This window comes from Sardina pilchardus, chromosome 2 (assembly GCF_963854185.1).
Source record: "Sardina pilchardus chromosome 2, fSarPil1.1, whole genome shotgun sequence".
Lineage (NCBI taxonomy): Eukaryota > Metazoa > Chordata > Actinopteri > Clupeiformes > Clupeidae > Sardina > Sardina pilchardus.
In genome coordinates this window covers 30,254,981-30,272,292 of record NC_084995.1, presented here as the reverse complement: position 1 = coordinate 30,272,292, position 17,312 = coordinate 30,254,981, and the positions used below count along the sequence as shown (strand labels likewise).

The window sequence follows — 17,312 nt, the reverse complement described above, 5'->3', positions numbered from 1 at the left end:
ATATGCTGAGTGTGTTCTTCCAGATTCCCTGTATGTTAAAACACACAGCACATACCAAAACAAAGCCCTACGCTTAATCAAGTGCCCGAGGCCCCTTGGGTCATCAGACTGTAACGCTCCCTTGCACTGATGGTCCCACACCTACACATTCCATATGCATTCATCACACATTTGGGTGGGCTAGACAGAGGCCCTACGAGATTGAAATGAACAAAATAAATAAATAGACCAGAGTGACCTTTCTGTAAGTCAGGGTGAGGTGTTTTGAGAATTTTCTATAGTTTGTGTCCAACAGTGATTTCAAAACGATATCTAAATACCCTAATGCACACTCATAGACAGACACACAGAATTTTGCACTGTCATACATACAAGAAATATATACATTACTCAGCCAAACCTGTGGTGCCATTTCCTCTGATACAGCTCTATTCTGATGCCGCATGTAGCCCTTTTCTGAAATGAATGTTATTAGCGTCGTGGCGCACCTGTGGGTAATGGGAGCAGCGTGCGTCATAGCATTTAGCTGTCGTTAGCACCACGCTGCGTACTTACGCACGGAACAGACCCCTCCTGAGCCATTCAGGTAGCCAAGTCAGTTCCTGTTCCGTCTCTGTCCAAAAGTTCTCATAGAACTTTCCGTGTCTTTCTCTCCGCTCAGTCAAACAGGCAGCCAGTCCGACTCAACCTGCTGACGTGCCAGGTCAAACCCACGGGGGAGGACAAGAAGTGTTTCGACCTGATCTCTCGTGAGTCCACACGTACACACTCAGGAGGATTGGGGGAGAGGAGGGTGTGGGTGGGACGTAGGAGTGTGTGTGTGTGTGTGTGTGTGTGTGTGTGTGTGTGTGTGTGTGTGTGGGTCACGTGGGGCTCTGGAGAGAGGCGCACGCCACTCACCCAGAAAGTGTCTGCTGAGGTGGCAGGGCGTCGTGACCGCAGGAGGAATGTGCAGTGATGTGGCCATAACAAGTGCCTCTCCATTTCCGCTTTTCTTCCTGGTGATGCGCTAAGTGCATTCTCCAGTAGATCTCTCCCTGTCTCTCTCTGTCTCACTGTCTCTCTGTCTCTCTCTCTCTGTCTCTCTCTCGTTCTCTCTGTCACTCTCTGTATCTGTTCCCCTTGAGGTTTATTATTCTCGGTCTGTGGCGGGCCTGGTTGTTGCACTGAGCGTAATGATTTTTCTGTTCCTGCTTCACAGACAACCGCACATATCACTTCCAGGCAGAGGATGAGCAGGAGTTTGTGATGTAAGTGGCAGTGATATAACTGGGCTGTCTGTGTTTGTGGTCATTCATTATTTACCTCAAAACAATGTTTAAAGGCAACTCATCTTGAGGCATATAAATATTGGTTCAGTGTTTTCCCCCTTGATGTTGCGCCGACAGCACTAAGACCACTATTTTGCTGCGTTCATAGTAACAATTTATACAAGGATACATGGATACAAGGAGGTTTATTTGTCACATGCATATGATTACTAAAGTAAAGAATGCAGTGCAATTGCTTATTCCTTATACTCAAACAAACCATGTACATTGCTTGTTTATATCTGTTTTACTTAGTGATCCTGTGTGAACGTGTGCATGTGTGTGTGTGTGTGTGTGTGTGTGTGTGTGTTGCAGCTGGATCTCTGTGCTGACCAACAGTAAGGAGGAGGCTCTGAACATGGCCTTTCAGGGTGGCCAGAGCACTGGGGAGGACACCATGGAGGACCTGACCAAAGCCATCATAGAGGACGTCCTGCGCATGCCCGGCAACGAAGTCTGCTGCGACTGTGGGGCTCCTGGTCAGTCCCTCTCGATTAGAGTTTCTCTTCTAACTCCTTCTGTCTCTCTTTCTTTCTTTCTGTCTTTCTTTGTTTCTTTCTTTCCTTTCCCCCCCTGCTCTTTCTTTAAAAGATGCAGGAAGTCTATCAACACAGATGCAAGAAAAGCCTCATGTGCCCTCTTGTGTCTGTAAAGTGTACTGCATCACTTACAGTATTATGCCCTATAGAATAGGCCTGTCTCCATTCACTGTCCTCATTTTTGTCCTTTTCAGAGCCCAAGTGGTTGTCCACAAACTTGGGCATCCTGACCTGCATTGAGTGCTCCGGAATCCACCGGGAGATGGGGGTGCATATCTCCCGCATTCAATCCATGGAGCTGGACAAACTAGGGACCTCAGAACTCTTGGTGAGCTACTGCTTTGCAGGACTCTGCCCTTTAGAATATGATTCTAACCCCATTTTGTGAGAAATGTTAAAGTGTTACTATAGTAGACCCTGCCTCTTGTTCTTCACACAGCTGGCCAAGAATGTAGGCAATAGCAGTTTTGATGAGATTCTGGAGGGGAATCTTCCCAGCCCTTCCCCAAAGCCCACACCAACCAGTGACATGTGAGTATCCATGGAGTTGTGAATAACTATAAAAGGCAACGTTTCGATCAACGGATCTTATGAAGACCTGTTGATCGAAACGTTGTCTTTTATAGTTCAAAAATAAAGAATTTTTGGAGCCATTACACAGTGTGCAGACCTATTTGACACGTTTTTTGTCTGGCGCCTGTTTAAGCAATTTTTGGATGTGCGCACCCGTCTCTGAGAGTATTCATGGAGTTGCCATCAGTGACAACAGTACAGCTGATAGTAATCTCAGCTGAATGTAACGCTGCTGCCAGCGCTCTCTCTGTGTGACTGACTGGTGCTCTGTGACTGACCGGCGCTCTGTGACTGACGCTCTGTGACTGACCGGCGCTCTGTGACTGACCGGCGCTCTGTGACTGACTGGTGCTCTGTGACTGACCGGCGCTCTGTGACTGACCGGCGCTCTGTGACTGACCGGCGCTCTGTGACTGACCGGCGCTCTGTGACTGACTGGTGCTCTGTGACTGACCGGCGCTCTGTGACTGACCGGCGCTCTGTGACTGACCGGCGCTCTGTGACTGACTGGTGCTCTGTGACTGACCGGCGCTCTGTGACTGACCGGCGCTCTGTGACTGACCGGTGCTCTGTGGTCTGTACCCCCTGCAGGACCGAGAGGAAGGAGTACATCAACGCCAAGTACGTGGAGCACCGCTTCGCCCGGCGCACGGCCTCCACGGCGACCGCGCGGCAGGGCGACCTGTACGAGGCGGTGCGCACGCGGGACCTGCTGGCGCTCATCCAGCTGTACGCCGACGGCGTGGAGCTCACCGACCCCTTCCTAGAGGCAGGCCAGGTGAGGGGGGGCGCCGCGCAGGTGTGGGGGGGGGGGCTGTGACAGGCATGCCTTTAGGAGCCTTCAGTGCCTCTCAGATTAGGATGATGGCAGCCGTATAATCACCAGATTATTGCTATCTCCGGCAGCACTTGTACAGTGCACTGAATGTGATACATTAGTACATATTCTTACTTATCTCCCTTAACAATGGGATTCTTTGCTTCGCACATCGCCAGAGTTCTAAACCTCCACCTCGCCATTATTTCCATTGAACAGGTCACCTCATCGGCCGTTATCCCTTACATAGTGAGGACGAGTAAAATAATTGTTCCAGCATAAATTTGTGAATTATTGCACATAGCTTTGTATGGATTCAACTCTGGAGCATTGTTGATTCATTCAGTCAAGAGTCTTCTGATAGCTCATCTGATGAGCTAACTGTGGTGATGGTGCAGGATGTAGGAGTGTCCCCTCTGATTGGTATTTGAACTCAGTCTGATTGATGTGTCAGCTTTGACGTGCACGACTGGTAAAACATTTTGTTTGTTGTTTGTGACAGGACCCTGGGGAAACCGCTCTACATTTTGCTATCCGAACAGCAGACCAAACGTCTCTTCACCTGGTGGATTTCCTGGTCCAGAACAGGTACATCAGCTCACCGTCATCACACCTCACAAGGGGCTCAGAAGGGGGACATTAGCAGGCCTGGTCCCAGCTGGAGTGGGGCATGCCCAGCAGGGTGACCTGATGAAAACGGTCACTGTAAAAATCATGCGTTTACATAATTCTGCCTACTGACCTACAGGCAATACAGGTGGCCTGCTGTTAAGATGTTTGTGGTTATTGCGTTGATGACGCCGGGTGTTTTGTGTCTGTGTTTACAGTGGGACTCTGGACAGGCAGACGGACAGTGGGAACACAGCTCTCCACTACTGCTGCCTCTATGAGAAACCCGAATGTCTCAAGCTGCTACTCAGGAGCAAGCCCGCCATTGACATCGGTGAGTTCAATCAGCATATTTATCAGGCATCTGGTGTTATCAAGGTCTCCTGCTCCTATCCCAGTGTGTGATTTTGTGATTGTTTACTCTGAGGGTACTCTGCGCGGTTCAATTCCGTTGCCATGGTCTTGATCTAATCATGTGATGTCCGTCTGATTGCAGCCAATCAGAATGGAGAGACTGCCATGGACATAGCCAGGAGGCTGAAGAGCTCCCAGTGTGAAGAGCCAGTGAGTGTTCTCTGACCATTTAGTGTAATCAGTGACCTCAAGGGCCCACTGCTTTTTCACTTACGGAGCAATAGAAGTCATTTGGTTCGATTGGCCCTGCAGTTGGATTGCTCTGTTGACCAGTTGTTAAGAGTTCTGTTTATTTTCTCAAGTAAACAATGTCTCTCTCTCTCTCTCTCTCTCTCTCTTTCTCTATTTCTGTATTTTTTCATCTCTTCAGCTCATGGAGGCTGCTGCAGGCAAGTTCAATCCGCACGTTCACGTGGAGTATGAGTGGAACCTGCGTCTGGAGGAGATTGATGAGAGCGATGATGACCTGGATGACAAGGTACAACTTCCTCCGACTATCCATTTTCTGAAAGAACAACTGCTTTAGATTAAGAGGTTCATACAGGGGGGAAGTTAATATGGTGTTAATATAGCTTTGGCTCTTTTAACTAGCATAAAACACTATCCTGCGGCTTTTAAGCAATGCTGTAATTACCCTGCGTGCGTTATGAATGTGCTAATGCGTCTCCGTGTCCCTGTGGGCCACCGTAGCCCAGCCCGGTGAAGAAGGAGCGCTCCCCGCGGCCCCAGAGCTTCTGCCACTCGTCCAGCGTGTCCCCCCAGGAGAAGCTGTCCCTGCCGGGCTACCTGGGCCACCGCGACAAGCAGCGGCTCTCCTACGGCGCCTTCGCCAACCCCGTCTACAGCACCTCCACCGACACGCCGGCCTCGCCCGGCGCAGACGGACCCACCCTGGTGGGCAGGAGCGCTAGCAAAGGTAGCCGTCGCCATGACGTCCGCCTCACGCCTCCCACTTACTCGTTTGTGTAATTGCGATTTGTGATTTTGGAATTGCAAAATAATTTGCTGTACACTGCCCGACTTTTACACTAGGATGCACTGAACCTGAAATCAGTCCGTTACACACATTAACACACACATTAAAAACACACAGCAGGAATCACTGGCTTGACTTTATATGTGTGTGTGTAGCTGTGCACACTGTTGCTGGACTGGGCATGACTGGTCAACTGTTCTGTAGTCAGTTTTCTATGCACAGTGAGTCAGTAGCCTGAGGGCAGAGTGAGACTCGTCTGCTGCAGTGTAACTGGACACACAGGTTGTACATAATGAGTGTTGAGCTCCCTGACTGATCCCCTCCCAGTCACACCCGCATAAAGAGAAGCTGTGCTGCCACCTCAGTCTGGTTGTGTAAGACCTGCTGTTGGAATTTAAGGCCTCAGGCCAAGTGTTTTTTTTTCCCCCTTTCACTAATAGCAGTCGAACAGAAAGGATGACTCTGTGCCCCTCAGGGCTGGGATTCAGCAAAACAGGACTGTAGACTGGAACCTGTGCAGGCCTTGCTTGAGGTTTTTGAGAAAAGAAAACATGTTCAGGTCACTTCTTTCTTAAGAAAAGCACCCCCAGGATGCTCCGCTTCGCGTCGTGCCTAACAACGCCCCTTAGCTGTTCTAAATAACAGTATAAACCACGGCCTCTCGGGGCTTATTGCTTAATTAATATGGTTTTGTTTCCTCTAATTTGCACAAAACACTGTTCTGCGGCTTACACACTGTGCAGCTAATTCACAGGAAATGATTGTAAATGTACATGGCCCATACAGTAAATAAACGTCACTCCTCAACTCGTATAGGTTAAACCGTGTTCTTTTCTCCTTCTCACCTGTCTCGTGTTACCTGTGCTCCAGGCTCCTCCTCCGGCCCCCCGACCTCGCTGCCCCTGGGCTCCCAGTCGTCAGGCGGAGGAAGCGGCACCCTGTCCAAGAAGAGGGCCCCACCCCCTCCCCCGGGACACAAGCGCACGCTGTCCGACCCCCCCAGCCCCGTGCTGGCCGGTCAGAGCAAAGGTGGGCCTGGTCCTCACACCTCCAGTCCTCCACTGCTCCTGTGTCCAGGACAGTAGTAGTGGTAGAGGCTGAAATCTGTGGATGTCTTGAAATGGAGAGTGGATGTTGAATGAAAAATGCTGAAAAATTTGAATGCTGTTTTGTGTTAAATGGATTACTGTACGTAGTGATACCATAAAGAAGTGTTTAAGTTCAGGTCATTTATGTTGTGTCTTCTATGTGCTTATGTTATACACTTATGTCATATACTTATGTTATATGCTTTGTTGTGCGCACTATGGTCATGAGTTGAACAGTTCTCACACAGGAAGTGTTACGCGCAGGCTGCCTCTGTTCTGCTTGACTGTGCTCATGCGGCCGATGTAAACAGAAATAGTGCTGAAGTTCACCCCAACTGTGCTTCTCCTTTCTCTTACTTCCTCTTCCCCGCCGCGCCGCGCTCTCGTTTGCACTCACAGGCAGCGAGTCCACTCCTCCACCCACAAATAGGACTTCACCCGCTAACAAGTTCGAGCAGCAGCAGAGGTAATGTTTACTGTACAACATGTTAGACGCATATTATTACTGCCATTTACAGTGAGTCACACAAACCATTTCCTCACAGACTGTCAGTTGTGCAGACAACTTTCATTGTGATTTTCTTTGCTTCCTTCTTCTTTTAGCACTACATCCAGCAACACTAAATCCACACTTGGTCCAAGGGTTTTACCTAAACTACCTCAGAAAGGTGAGCTAGTTCAGTGGTTTTACGGTCATTGAAAAAAATACATGCAGCACAAAAAAAGTAGTTTGGGTACGACACGGTTACCGAAATACAGAACATAAACATTGTCTTTATTCATAACACACTCTCTGTCTTTCAGTGGCGTTGCGGAAGATCGACACGATCCACCTCCCCTCAGTGGACAAGCCAGTAGGCCCGGGCCCCGAGATCCTCCAGAAGCCACTGCAGTCTGTGGAGAGCAGAGGCTTACCGCCGGCCGAGAGGCCTCAGCCTGCGGAGAGGCATCCGCCTGCAGAGAGGCCCCAGCCTGCCGAAAGACCCCAGCTCGGGGAGCTGCCCCCTAAGCCCCACGTGTTGGACCTCCCGCCGAAGCCCCAGCTCTCGGACCTCCCTCCCAAGCCCCAGCTCTCCGACCTGCCCCCGAAGCCGCAGCTGTCCGACCTTCCCCCGAAACCGCAGCTCAAGGACCTCCCGCCCAAGCCCCAGCTGGCCGACATGCCTCCGCGACACTCGCTCTCGGAGGCCAGGCAAGCCCAGCACGAGGAAGCGGCGGCGGCCACACCCACACCCAGGCAGCAGCAGCAGCAGCAGCACACAGCAGAAGCACAGTCCTCCGGCCAGCAGGAGGAGCTCTCTCCCAGGCAGGCCAGCGAGGACACCAACGGAGCGCCTGCTGGGGCAGTGGAGATGCCAGTGCCGCTGCCACGCAAGCTCAGCACGGTGGGTGGCAGGCTCCAGTCCGCACCGTTTCCCTTTCACTGAGTGTGCAGTGGGGGAAAAAGGCCTCTGGTCTGAATCGATGCATTGTTGAAATTAAAGTATTCTAGTCTATCTTTATACAGTATGTGTGTTCTTCTTGGGATTAGTTCAGAAAGTCCCTTTGGACACTATGTTGAAAATATGTAGGATGTTGAGTACAAATGCTGCACTTTTCAGTCTCCATTGAAGTTTCCGAAGTTTGTGAATAATTCTGAAGTGTAATAACCCTGCATTTACAGCAGAACGGGCAAGGGGTGCACACCCAACAAACTGTAGTTACAGCTGTTGAATGAGTGTGGCTGTGTCTTTACATTCCTCCAGGTCAAGACCAAATTCAAGCGAGTGAAGACCATCTACGACTGCCAGGCGGATAACGACGACGAGTTGACCTTTGCAGAGGGAGAGGTCATAGTGGTGACTGGAGAGGAGGATCAGGAGTGGTGGGTGAGTACAGCCGCCATTTCAGGTTTCGCTTCTCAGTGCTTGCACCAGAATGGAAGCTAAAAGTCCACTTAACTATTGTCAATTGACTCTTTATCCATTTTTTAACCCCCTCCTCTTTCTTTGTTTCTTCTTTTATTTCTTTCCCTTTCTCACTCTCACTCTCCTTCTTCATCTTCCAGATTGGACACATAGAGGGCCAACCGGAGCGGAAAGGGGTATTCCCCATGTCCTTTGTGCACATTCTGTCTGACTGACAGTGTGACCGAACAGTGTGAGGCCTCTCTCTCTTCTCTCTCTCTCTCTCTCTTTTTTCTCTCTCTTCCCTCTCTTCCTCTCTCTCTCTCTCTCTCTCTCTCTCTCTCTCTCTCTCTCTCTCTCTCTCACTAGCACAAGCCCTCTCATTGGCCTCCCACTGGGACTGTGGGCATAGCCTCTGTACATAGCTGCTGTAACCCAAACCAAGTCTTCAAGAGCCTGAGACTCATCCAAGGTGTCAGCCCAGCCTCCCTGCACCTGAAAAGGGTTTAAATATGTATACCAAGTATGTGTTGTTAAAATGAATAAATGAAAACTGTTATCCTGCCTACCAGTATTACCGTAGCCATAGCGACCCGGCATGCTGCCAAAACAGGGTTTGCGGTAGCTATCCATCGGAATCTAGCACTTAACATTTTTCAGTGTATGCTGTAAACTGTATGTACGTATGTGTGTATACATATAGAAGCGATATGTATGTCCATTTCAAACGTGTGTACATGTACATAAGATATGCACACATGTTAGTATATTTATGTATCCATGCACATACACTACTGTGTAGCTGTACAGTATGTGACCCCACAGCTAACCAGCGGTGCAGGCTGGGATGTCTGCTCCTTTCTGTCCTGTGGTTTAAAATATCGTCTCAAGTATTCCTGAGAAAGTTCACAGAGGGCCATTAAGATTGAATTAAATTAAAATGAATATATATATATATAAATGAAATTTATTAACAAAGAGCTTCAAAATTCCCACGTGTAAATTATAGTGGCATGCTGACCAGGGAAAGAAAATGAACTATTATATTGGATTTTAATCTCTTTAACATCTCATAACTCATATCCTCGAAACATGTAATAAGAATGACATGAACCACTCATAAAGCTAATCTGGCTTCGTTGCTTGCTTGGTAGTATTCAGATGACCATTCCCTCAGCTCACTGTGTCCGTAGTGGGTTTTACTGTGTGGACGATGGTGCTTCAGCTTCACGGCTGACCACATTGTTGATCGTTGTGATCATTTGGCAGCCCGCACTGCTCTGATCTCCCTGCATCCATGTTCGCAACCCGCCAAATTGATGTCATGACATGTCCCTGGGGACGGTTCTCTTTTTCTTGCTAAGGGGTTCTGTTTGGTTTGTGACACCAGGCATTAACCCTCTGGACGTTAATGGTAATGCTTGAAAAACACTGGAAAGCTCACTGGTTTTGACCGTAGGCTTTCCACAACTAACGCAAAACCCCCTGATGCATAGGGTGGTTTAATTGTACGGCATCCACAATGCAAGGCAGGTACCCACGCCCACGTTTGTTCAGTTCAGGATGTTTTTTTTTAATACATTTTTTTTATTATTATTATTATTTTTATTTTGGCCGCTGGTCAAACTATACTGTGGAATGTTTTGTGTTACATTTTTTTTACAGTTGTCTATTTTGGTGTGAGATTTGTTTTTGCATTCCTGTTTATTTGGCTTTATTTGTCTGAGAGTGCAGCAGCGAGTGACTGAAGTTTCAGTATGACTGAGAATGACCTCGCTACTGGCTCTCAGTGTGGCCCCCAGGCAGGGAGACTGGCTCACACTTTAGGTTCTATAACAAGTGGTTGGTGTAGTGACAAGAGACAGTGTATTGGAGAATGCTTCCTGTAGTCAGTTTGATGTTTAAGATATTTCAAGTGTATAGGCTTTCGGTGGGTCCGTAAGAAAGGGAGACACGTACTACCCTCTTAGTGTTGAAAAAATAAAAATAAAAAAATCCTCTGTTAAATATAGGCTGTCAGCACAATTTCTATAACTAATGGGTATAAACCACATGAACAACAGTAACAATAAAAGAACCAACATGACAAAAGTTTTTAGATCCATCAGCTACTGTGGTGCTCTGCTAAAGAAAACAGTACCTTTTGAAAATGTGTGTTTGTCACTGATGTACCATTCCTGTATTGTGTCAATTTGAACTTCACAATGAGCCCATTATTGGACCAAACGTGTGCCAGTATTGTTTTAATGAAGACATAGGCTTTTCATTACCAGAGACTGATGATACGTTAACCTTTGTTCAGTATGTGTCATTCATTTAGGTTATGTTGGATCCTGTACAGTCAGTGAAATCAATGGCCTGTGTGGCTAGAATTGTTTTACATGTTTTGTTGTGAAAGAAACTGAATGAATCCTATTGTTTTATTAGGATGCACGATTTAATTCCATGCAGTCCCATCCCTTTGATTTGTCTCTGTGTTTGCTGCACTGTATGTTTAGTCGAGAAGGAAATTGCAATTCAGTTGAGTACAGTAATAAAGACTTTACGTTGAAAGCACAACTTTCCTCGCTATCAAATTATTTCACTGTCTCCGGGCGTTGGACTTTAATTGTTGGCATAACGTTGTCTACCCAGACACCGTGTGCACTTGCCGGCCTAATGAACGGTATTAACATTCGTTTTGGCGCTTCTAGAACTGCGTTATTACACCACTTCCTATCTGTAAATCAATTCCTTTTATAGTGTGAAGGACTGCCTCTTCGAGAGAGACTACGAGCACTGGAGGACTAGAGCAAATGACAGTATACGTTTATGATTGGCCAACCCGGAACCTAGACGCCTCATCTCCACAATGATTTTTTGAGTTACAGTTTATAACTTATTAAAGTCTGCATTTCGAGGTCAACATTGCATCGCGAGTTACGGTAAGGTTTCCATTTGCCTCATGAGTAATCAGTGAGTAATATATTAATAGTACATGCCTACGTTTTGGTTGAATTTCAAGTTCATCACCTTTCGAGGTGCGTTAGAGCGGCACGGCAGTGCAACCTGAAAGTAGATTGTTTTTTCTCCCCTCGTGTTATAGTCAAGTGTTTTAAAAACAATGTTACAAGTTGAAGTAATTGATCTGACTATTAGTAATGTTTTTCTTATTCTTATTAGCTGTAGGCAAATAAATACATTTGCACTCAAAGAACATTTCGTCACGTAGAGAAGCAATGCTAATAGAACAACACCCAGGTTAGGTAGGGCAGTACGTTCAGTGTGTCGGCGAGGTAGGTAAGTGTAGGCTATGTAGCGCAAATCTAAAACTCCAAACACATCTAAAACAAACAAGTTTGGATGTTCAGATGTCAGCGCGTCTGAGCGGAAAGAACAGTGCGAAATGGCTGCAAATTCAAACTTCCTCTGTGTCAAGTCAGATCATGCCACTTCCTGATTTTGTTTATTCAAAACAGGCATTTTATTCTTCCATTAACACATTATACACTACGTGCATTAGACGAGTGCAGGTTTTGTTTGGTGATATGTAGGCCTAGGTCAATCAATTAAATATGAAAATGTTTTGATTAGTAGACTTCTGCCTGTAGACATCTATATACAAATTTACATGATATAGCATTGTTTTTATGAACAGTTCCTCAAACGAAATAGAATATGCATTCTGAGAAGCATGTCCATGTTTTTCACTCTTGAGCATTTGGAAGGGAAACCTTTTAATCAGGTGAGTTCTTTAGGACGATATTTGATTTTTGATGGTGGCACTTTGCAGCAGAGCACAGTAGGCCTATAGGGCGTCAAATATTGTCTTTGGCACACAGAGAGCCTATTTACTCTTGCCTTTGTGTTTAAGCTATCTTTTAATTGTGCACCATTTCCCTAGCCTTAATTAGAAAACGAAAGGCATGTTCAACTTTTCTTTCAATATAGGAAGTAAAGCACTGGCCGGCACGGTATGTTGCAACCTGCAAGTGCAGGCTCTATTCTTTTTATTCTGTGCAATACTGTCCCACAAAAAGTTTCTGAGCGTGGATATACTGTTGGTACAACTTCATTTCATAATTTCATATTAGTGCAGTTTGATGTGTGAGTGAGTTTGTGTTGTTCAGTGATTCTCTTGGTGATGGCACAACATAGCCTACGTGAGCTCAGATTCCGTCTTCAGAAAGATCAGACTCAAGAATCGAGCTTGACACTGGACACTATGACAGATCATTAAAACTAGCCTGTAATCAGCAGCCAAGAGCAGGCGTGTGTGTGTGTGTGTGTGTGTGTGTGTGTGTGTGTGTGTGTGTGTGTGTGTGTGTGTGTGTGTGTGTGTGTGTGTGTGTGTGTGGGAAGGGGGTTGTTTTCTGTTCCTGTGCCGGCTGACACTTTCGTCAAGGATAGTTTTGAGACACCAAGCCCACCGCATTGATGTCATATCTACACTTTCATTGTCCATGGCCCCTGCATTTTCTGGTGCTTCCCTCCATTTCACTCCAGTATTGACAGGGATGTGCTTGCATGCATCTTCTGCAGTTCATTAAATCATTCACAAGCAGAGCTGTGTTTGTCAACATAGTCATGGTTCTGGTAGACCTTTATTACAATAACAATTTGCTTCTACAGCAACCTGTAACAGAGAGGAGCTTTCCCTTCGCTTTGAAACATTAGATTCATTTTATGAAGGTATTGACTTGAAGACTTTTGAGATTTTGCCTCTGTGGGGAGTAGTCTACTCAGAGAGGCAAGGTACGGTATGGCACCATATGGTGAGGTGTTAGTTTGTGCTTCCTGATATGCAGTAAGGTGGTGCATCTCAAGCAAGATTCTGCTCTCTCAGATAGAGCACACCCACACACCCACACACACACATTTACTTTATAAGGGTAACATACACGTGTCGTTCTGATACCGTACTGTGGGCTAGGATCTCACTTCATAAGGCTTTGGTATGCTCTCTATGCTCAGTAACCCCCACACTGAAACAATACCAATACGTTGTTAAAAATAACAACTGCAGCAAAGCCGTGTCTAGCTTTGGTGTGTTTTGATGGCGGTGAAGCGGTTTGAACCAACTTTAGACTAAATGAACTACTGCATGTGCAACAGGAGGAGCAACACTGTGTGTGTGTGTGTGTGTGTGTGTGTGTGTGGAAGAGAGAAAGGAAAAGAGAGGGGAGTTTGTGAGCGCTCCCACTTGTATGGTCATGCCAGAGGAAGCGTGTTCATACAGGTCTCATGGCTGAGTCTGACATCAGTCCACCTCGTTCTTGCTTGTGGCATTTTTCCTCTTCTGCAGCGCCAGCCGTTAAGCACTGGAGGAGCGCAGTTGTTGAAGAGGTTAAACTCGTGAAAGTGAAACGAGACCTTCTATTCGAGTGAAAGTGCCCTGATGTTCACACTTTATATCACATTAGATGCCTGAGCACTGTTTTGCACACGTTTGCGTCCTGTTTGCTGTCAAATGTTGTGAACAACTTAAGAATAGGTGAAGTATTTTTTGACATGCTTACGGTTCGGTAAGAAGCCTCTGAGCTGTGGGCTGAAGGTCACATTGTCTCAAGAGGAAATGGCCTTTTTTTAGCAAGGTTAGGATGCACGGTTTCAGTTCCTTTGGTCAGCTGTGAAATCTGGATTAATTCCCTGATTAATTCCCTGACAGTGATAGCGAATGATGGCAACATGTGCCAAGTAAAAGCACGTCTGTTGTTCATGCAAATCCAGTGGCTTCAAGTGAGTTACCGCTTGACTAGGAATAGCAGAGCTCATCTCCAGACACCGTGGTGATATCTAGTTGCATTGAGGAACTGATGCTGTTCATTTAGAGTATAGTGAGATTTTATGGTTTTGATAGGCTACCCGGTGTTCTGTTGGGTAGATGCATAATTGTAGCCTATTAGATCAAGATGTAGGCTGTGCATATGAATATCAACAATTCAGCTCAATCCCAGAGTGGAATAGCATTACTCAAGATCAGGAGTTCTTCAGAACATGTATGCTGTAATAACAGTAAGTCATCAATCTTCCTCTAAACGTGACCAAGTTTACAAATATCGTATTGTTAATTAGAGTTAAGCATTGGAATTTAAGCAGCTTCTGTTGGTTTTCCTATAGACTTGGATAGAAAGGTAGGATATGCAATTGACCACACTGAATAGACTTCTGCCCAAATATTGCATTGCAACTCTTTATTTTTTATTATATTCATAAAGCTTAAATATGATTAAATGTGTGTACTGCTGTTGCATATAGGCACATTGATGAACTTGGAAATGTTTGCATGAGAGATGGGCTTTAAAGCTGTGTAGGCCTAGATTCTAGAACTGCATGTGATTACCCATATATGCCACCGAAGGACCTTCATAGGACATTTTTTACATAAAAATACCAGCACATTAGATGAGCAACCGCTGGAGCATGATTCTTTATTGAGCGAAGAATGGGGAAATCCAGTAATCTGGTGCGTGTGGTTAGGGGCCAGGTTAAGGTCAGGCTCTGGGTTGACAATTACATCATTTGAACTCTTGTAGTCAGTGTTTGCTCTATAAGATAGGTAAACATCAACTATGCACAAGATAAACATCAAGCTTGCAGTCCCTTTGTCAACCACAAGATGTCACAGTTATGCTGTGGATTGCGGTTGAGTGAAATAATCATTTGTGCACTCAGAAAACAAATGTTTTGATTGCATAACTCCGTGTTCCACCGGTTAACTGATTGATGGAGCTGTGATAATGTGGCTTTTGTATAAGATGCTTGCAAAGTAAATTCAAACAAATACTTGCAAAGTAAAACAAGCAAACCTCACCATTCACTTGTGGAGTGCTAGGCGTGTAAGTGGAAAGTGTTTTGATGTCTGATGTCTGATGTCATACAAATGTCAGACATCCTTGTCAAAATAGAATAAAACTCTTGTGATTTCCGATTTTATAAACTCTTCAATTCAAAACCTTGAACCTTTTTTAACAATTTATTTTTATAGTTCACACGTATACAAAAAAACATCAACCCTTTTCACTATAGTTTGCTCCTGTGGCATATCAGTGCTTCAGTCTTCATCTTGTTGTTGACATGTAAACATGGCTCCTCCATGTTTCTTTACACTAATCCTCTTGAACTCTTCTCCTGTGAGACAACCGTGTCATTACCTATCAGTACTGTACATTTCACTCACTATGTTCAGCCATTCATCTTCGTGTTGGTGGGTCTGGTTTGTAGTATACCAACTTTTCGTAATGCCGTTTTTTACAAGCAGCTAACAAGATTTTGGACTACTATCTGTCTTCTCTTGGCACAATATTAACAAAATACAACACTTTAGTTACAGTATATCATAACCCAGGATTTTGACCGTAACCAAGTGAACATCCTCCCAAAACGATCCTCCCATGATTCAATAGCGCCACGACACTTAGAGCGATAATATTAATATGATACAGCAATTCTGCCATACTCAATTCATAGCAACAGATGAATCTACAATACGTCACAACATGGGTCTAAATGAAGAAGAACAAAAAGTTAAAAAGCTAAAACTCAAATTGGCAGATGTGTCCATTTAGAAAGAGTGGAATTTAATATTTTAGTAAAAATATTGATATCTGCCATTACACGGATCTCCCAGTGCAAAGGGGGAGGGGTACAGCTGGTAAAGTGCTGATCATTTCCCAATGTACAGCTAAAAGCCTGGTGCTGAGGCAGTTTGGGCAGTTGATTTGATTTGATTTTATTTAGGTGCTCATTGCGTCTGAGACCATCATTAAGAGGCCCACACATACCCTGCTTAGACATGCCCCACCTTCACACTGTGATGCATTGGCTTTGCAGTTGTGCTTTTAAAAACAACAACAACAACAACAACAACAACAACAAAACTGTTGTTTTAAGCACACATCTAATGTAACTACACAGTGTTGGTGGCATGTCCTGTGGTCAGTATAGACTTCAATGGAAGGCAAAATAGACTTCCTTCTGCCAATGAGTCTGTTATAGGACCTGCTCTTCATTACCTTATAGACACACTGCCGTAGGGGAAGTGATCTGGAAAGGCCCTTCTAATTTGATTTACATCTTAAGCCTGCCATTGCACACACCCTTTCCAATCTTAACACAGATTTTGGCAGCCTTGACTCCAGCAATACCCCACTAAGAATACTTCTCCCACTGAGTCTAATACTGACCTCACCATATCTGTTATCTAGATTTCAGAGTTAGTTTACTGACATAGTGATGAGTGCCTCATTTGGACTGGAACTTGCACGTTTAGGTCATAGTGATGGTGATATCGATTAGCAGATGACACAGGCCCACATTTTACCTGTTTGAGAACTGCTTGGAAATGTAATCACATCAATCAAAATCACAAATCCAATTAATTCCTAATGGGAGTTATTTGCTCAGGAAAGCATAACAATCCACAGACTGAATATGATATAGAGCCAGTGAGCTGAGACCCTAGCAATGATTGATCATTCCACACTCTGCATCTGTGTTGGAGAGGTGTATGTGAAATATCCACCAGGGGGCGCTAGAACCTTTCTCAACGCAGAAGGCAGTTGTAAGATACTATCTGGTAAGGTATATGTCTATGGTTGGTAGGGTAGAATATCATCGTATGAAATTGCATGCCATGCTCAAATATGTTCAAGGAAATATCACAGACTAGGGCCCAGTTAGTTCTCATTTAAATAAATAAATAATTTATTTATAAATAAACCACAAGTACACAAGTAGTAGTACAGTAGTGATATTGATTTCCCTTGAAACCAGTTGGCCATCTCTGCAATAGCAGCGGCGTTATAAGCTCATCCTGGAGACTGGCAGTGGTACCAGATAGAGATAGACACAGCGTTGGTTCTCTGATGTCCAAACAAGGGGCCATAGAAGACGCTGGAGGAGGAGGTGGAGCTGGAAGGCTTCCAGGGCGGGCAGCAGCTGCCAAGCCTTAAAGCAGGGCACTTCAGAGACACCTCCGCCTGCTGCCCTCCAGCCATGGCATCATCAGCCAGGGCGCAGTGCAGCGCAGGGGCACCGCCACCGCCTTGGATGCCATCCGGAGAGGCGGGGCTGAGCCGGGGGATACGGGGGGTAGGGCGGGGGCTGGCATGGGTTTGTG

General features: G+C 45.7%; 2 protein-coding genes across 2 annotated transcripts in view; both read left to right on the top strand.

Moving 5' to 3' along the window:
- Positions 1-10,765, top strand: part of asap1a (ArfGAP with SH3 domain, ankyrin repeat and PH domain 1a) — a 38,578-nt gene extending 27,813 nt beyond the window's left edge. Inside the window, exons 14-30 of the mRNA XM_062526027.1 lie at positions 662-749; positions 1,202-1,250; positions 1,626-1,789; positions 2,044-2,177; positions 2,289-2,380; positions 3,014-3,200; positions 3,742-3,827; positions 4,067-4,182; positions 4,345-4,412; positions 4,633-4,740; positions 4,953-5,178; positions 6,109-6,267; positions 6,726-6,792; positions 6,930-6,994; positions 7,131-7,711; positions 8,072-8,194; positions 8,374-10,765. Coding sequence (XP_062382011.1) covers positions 662-749; positions 1,202-1,250; positions 1,626-1,789; positions 2,044-2,177; positions 2,289-2,380; positions 3,014-3,200; positions 3,742-3,827; positions 4,067-4,182; positions 4,345-4,412; positions 4,633-4,740; positions 4,953-5,178; positions 6,109-6,267; positions 6,726-6,792; positions 6,930-6,994; positions 7,131-7,711; positions 8,072-8,194; positions 8,374-8,448 — 2,388 coding nt within the window. The 3' untranslated portion in view covers positions 8,449-10,765. The remainder of the gene's footprint in view (positions 1-661; positions 750-1,201; positions 1,251-1,625; positions 1,790-2,043; positions 2,178-2,288; positions 2,381-3,013; positions 3,201-3,741; positions 3,828-4,066; positions 4,183-4,344; positions 4,413-4,632; positions 4,741-4,952; positions 5,179-6,108; positions 6,268-6,725; positions 6,793-6,929; positions 6,995-7,130; positions 7,712-8,071; positions 8,195-8,373) is intronic.
- A 226-nt stretch (positions 10,766-10,991) lies between these two features.
- Positions 10,992-17,312, top strand: part of fam49ba (family with sequence similarity 49 member Ba) — a 22,385-nt gene continuing 16,064 nt past the window's right edge. The window contains exon 1 of the mRNA XM_062526015.1: positions 10,992-11,136. The gene's annotated coding sequence lies outside the window, so the exon portion shown is untranslated. The remainder of the gene's footprint in view (positions 11,137-17,312) is intronic.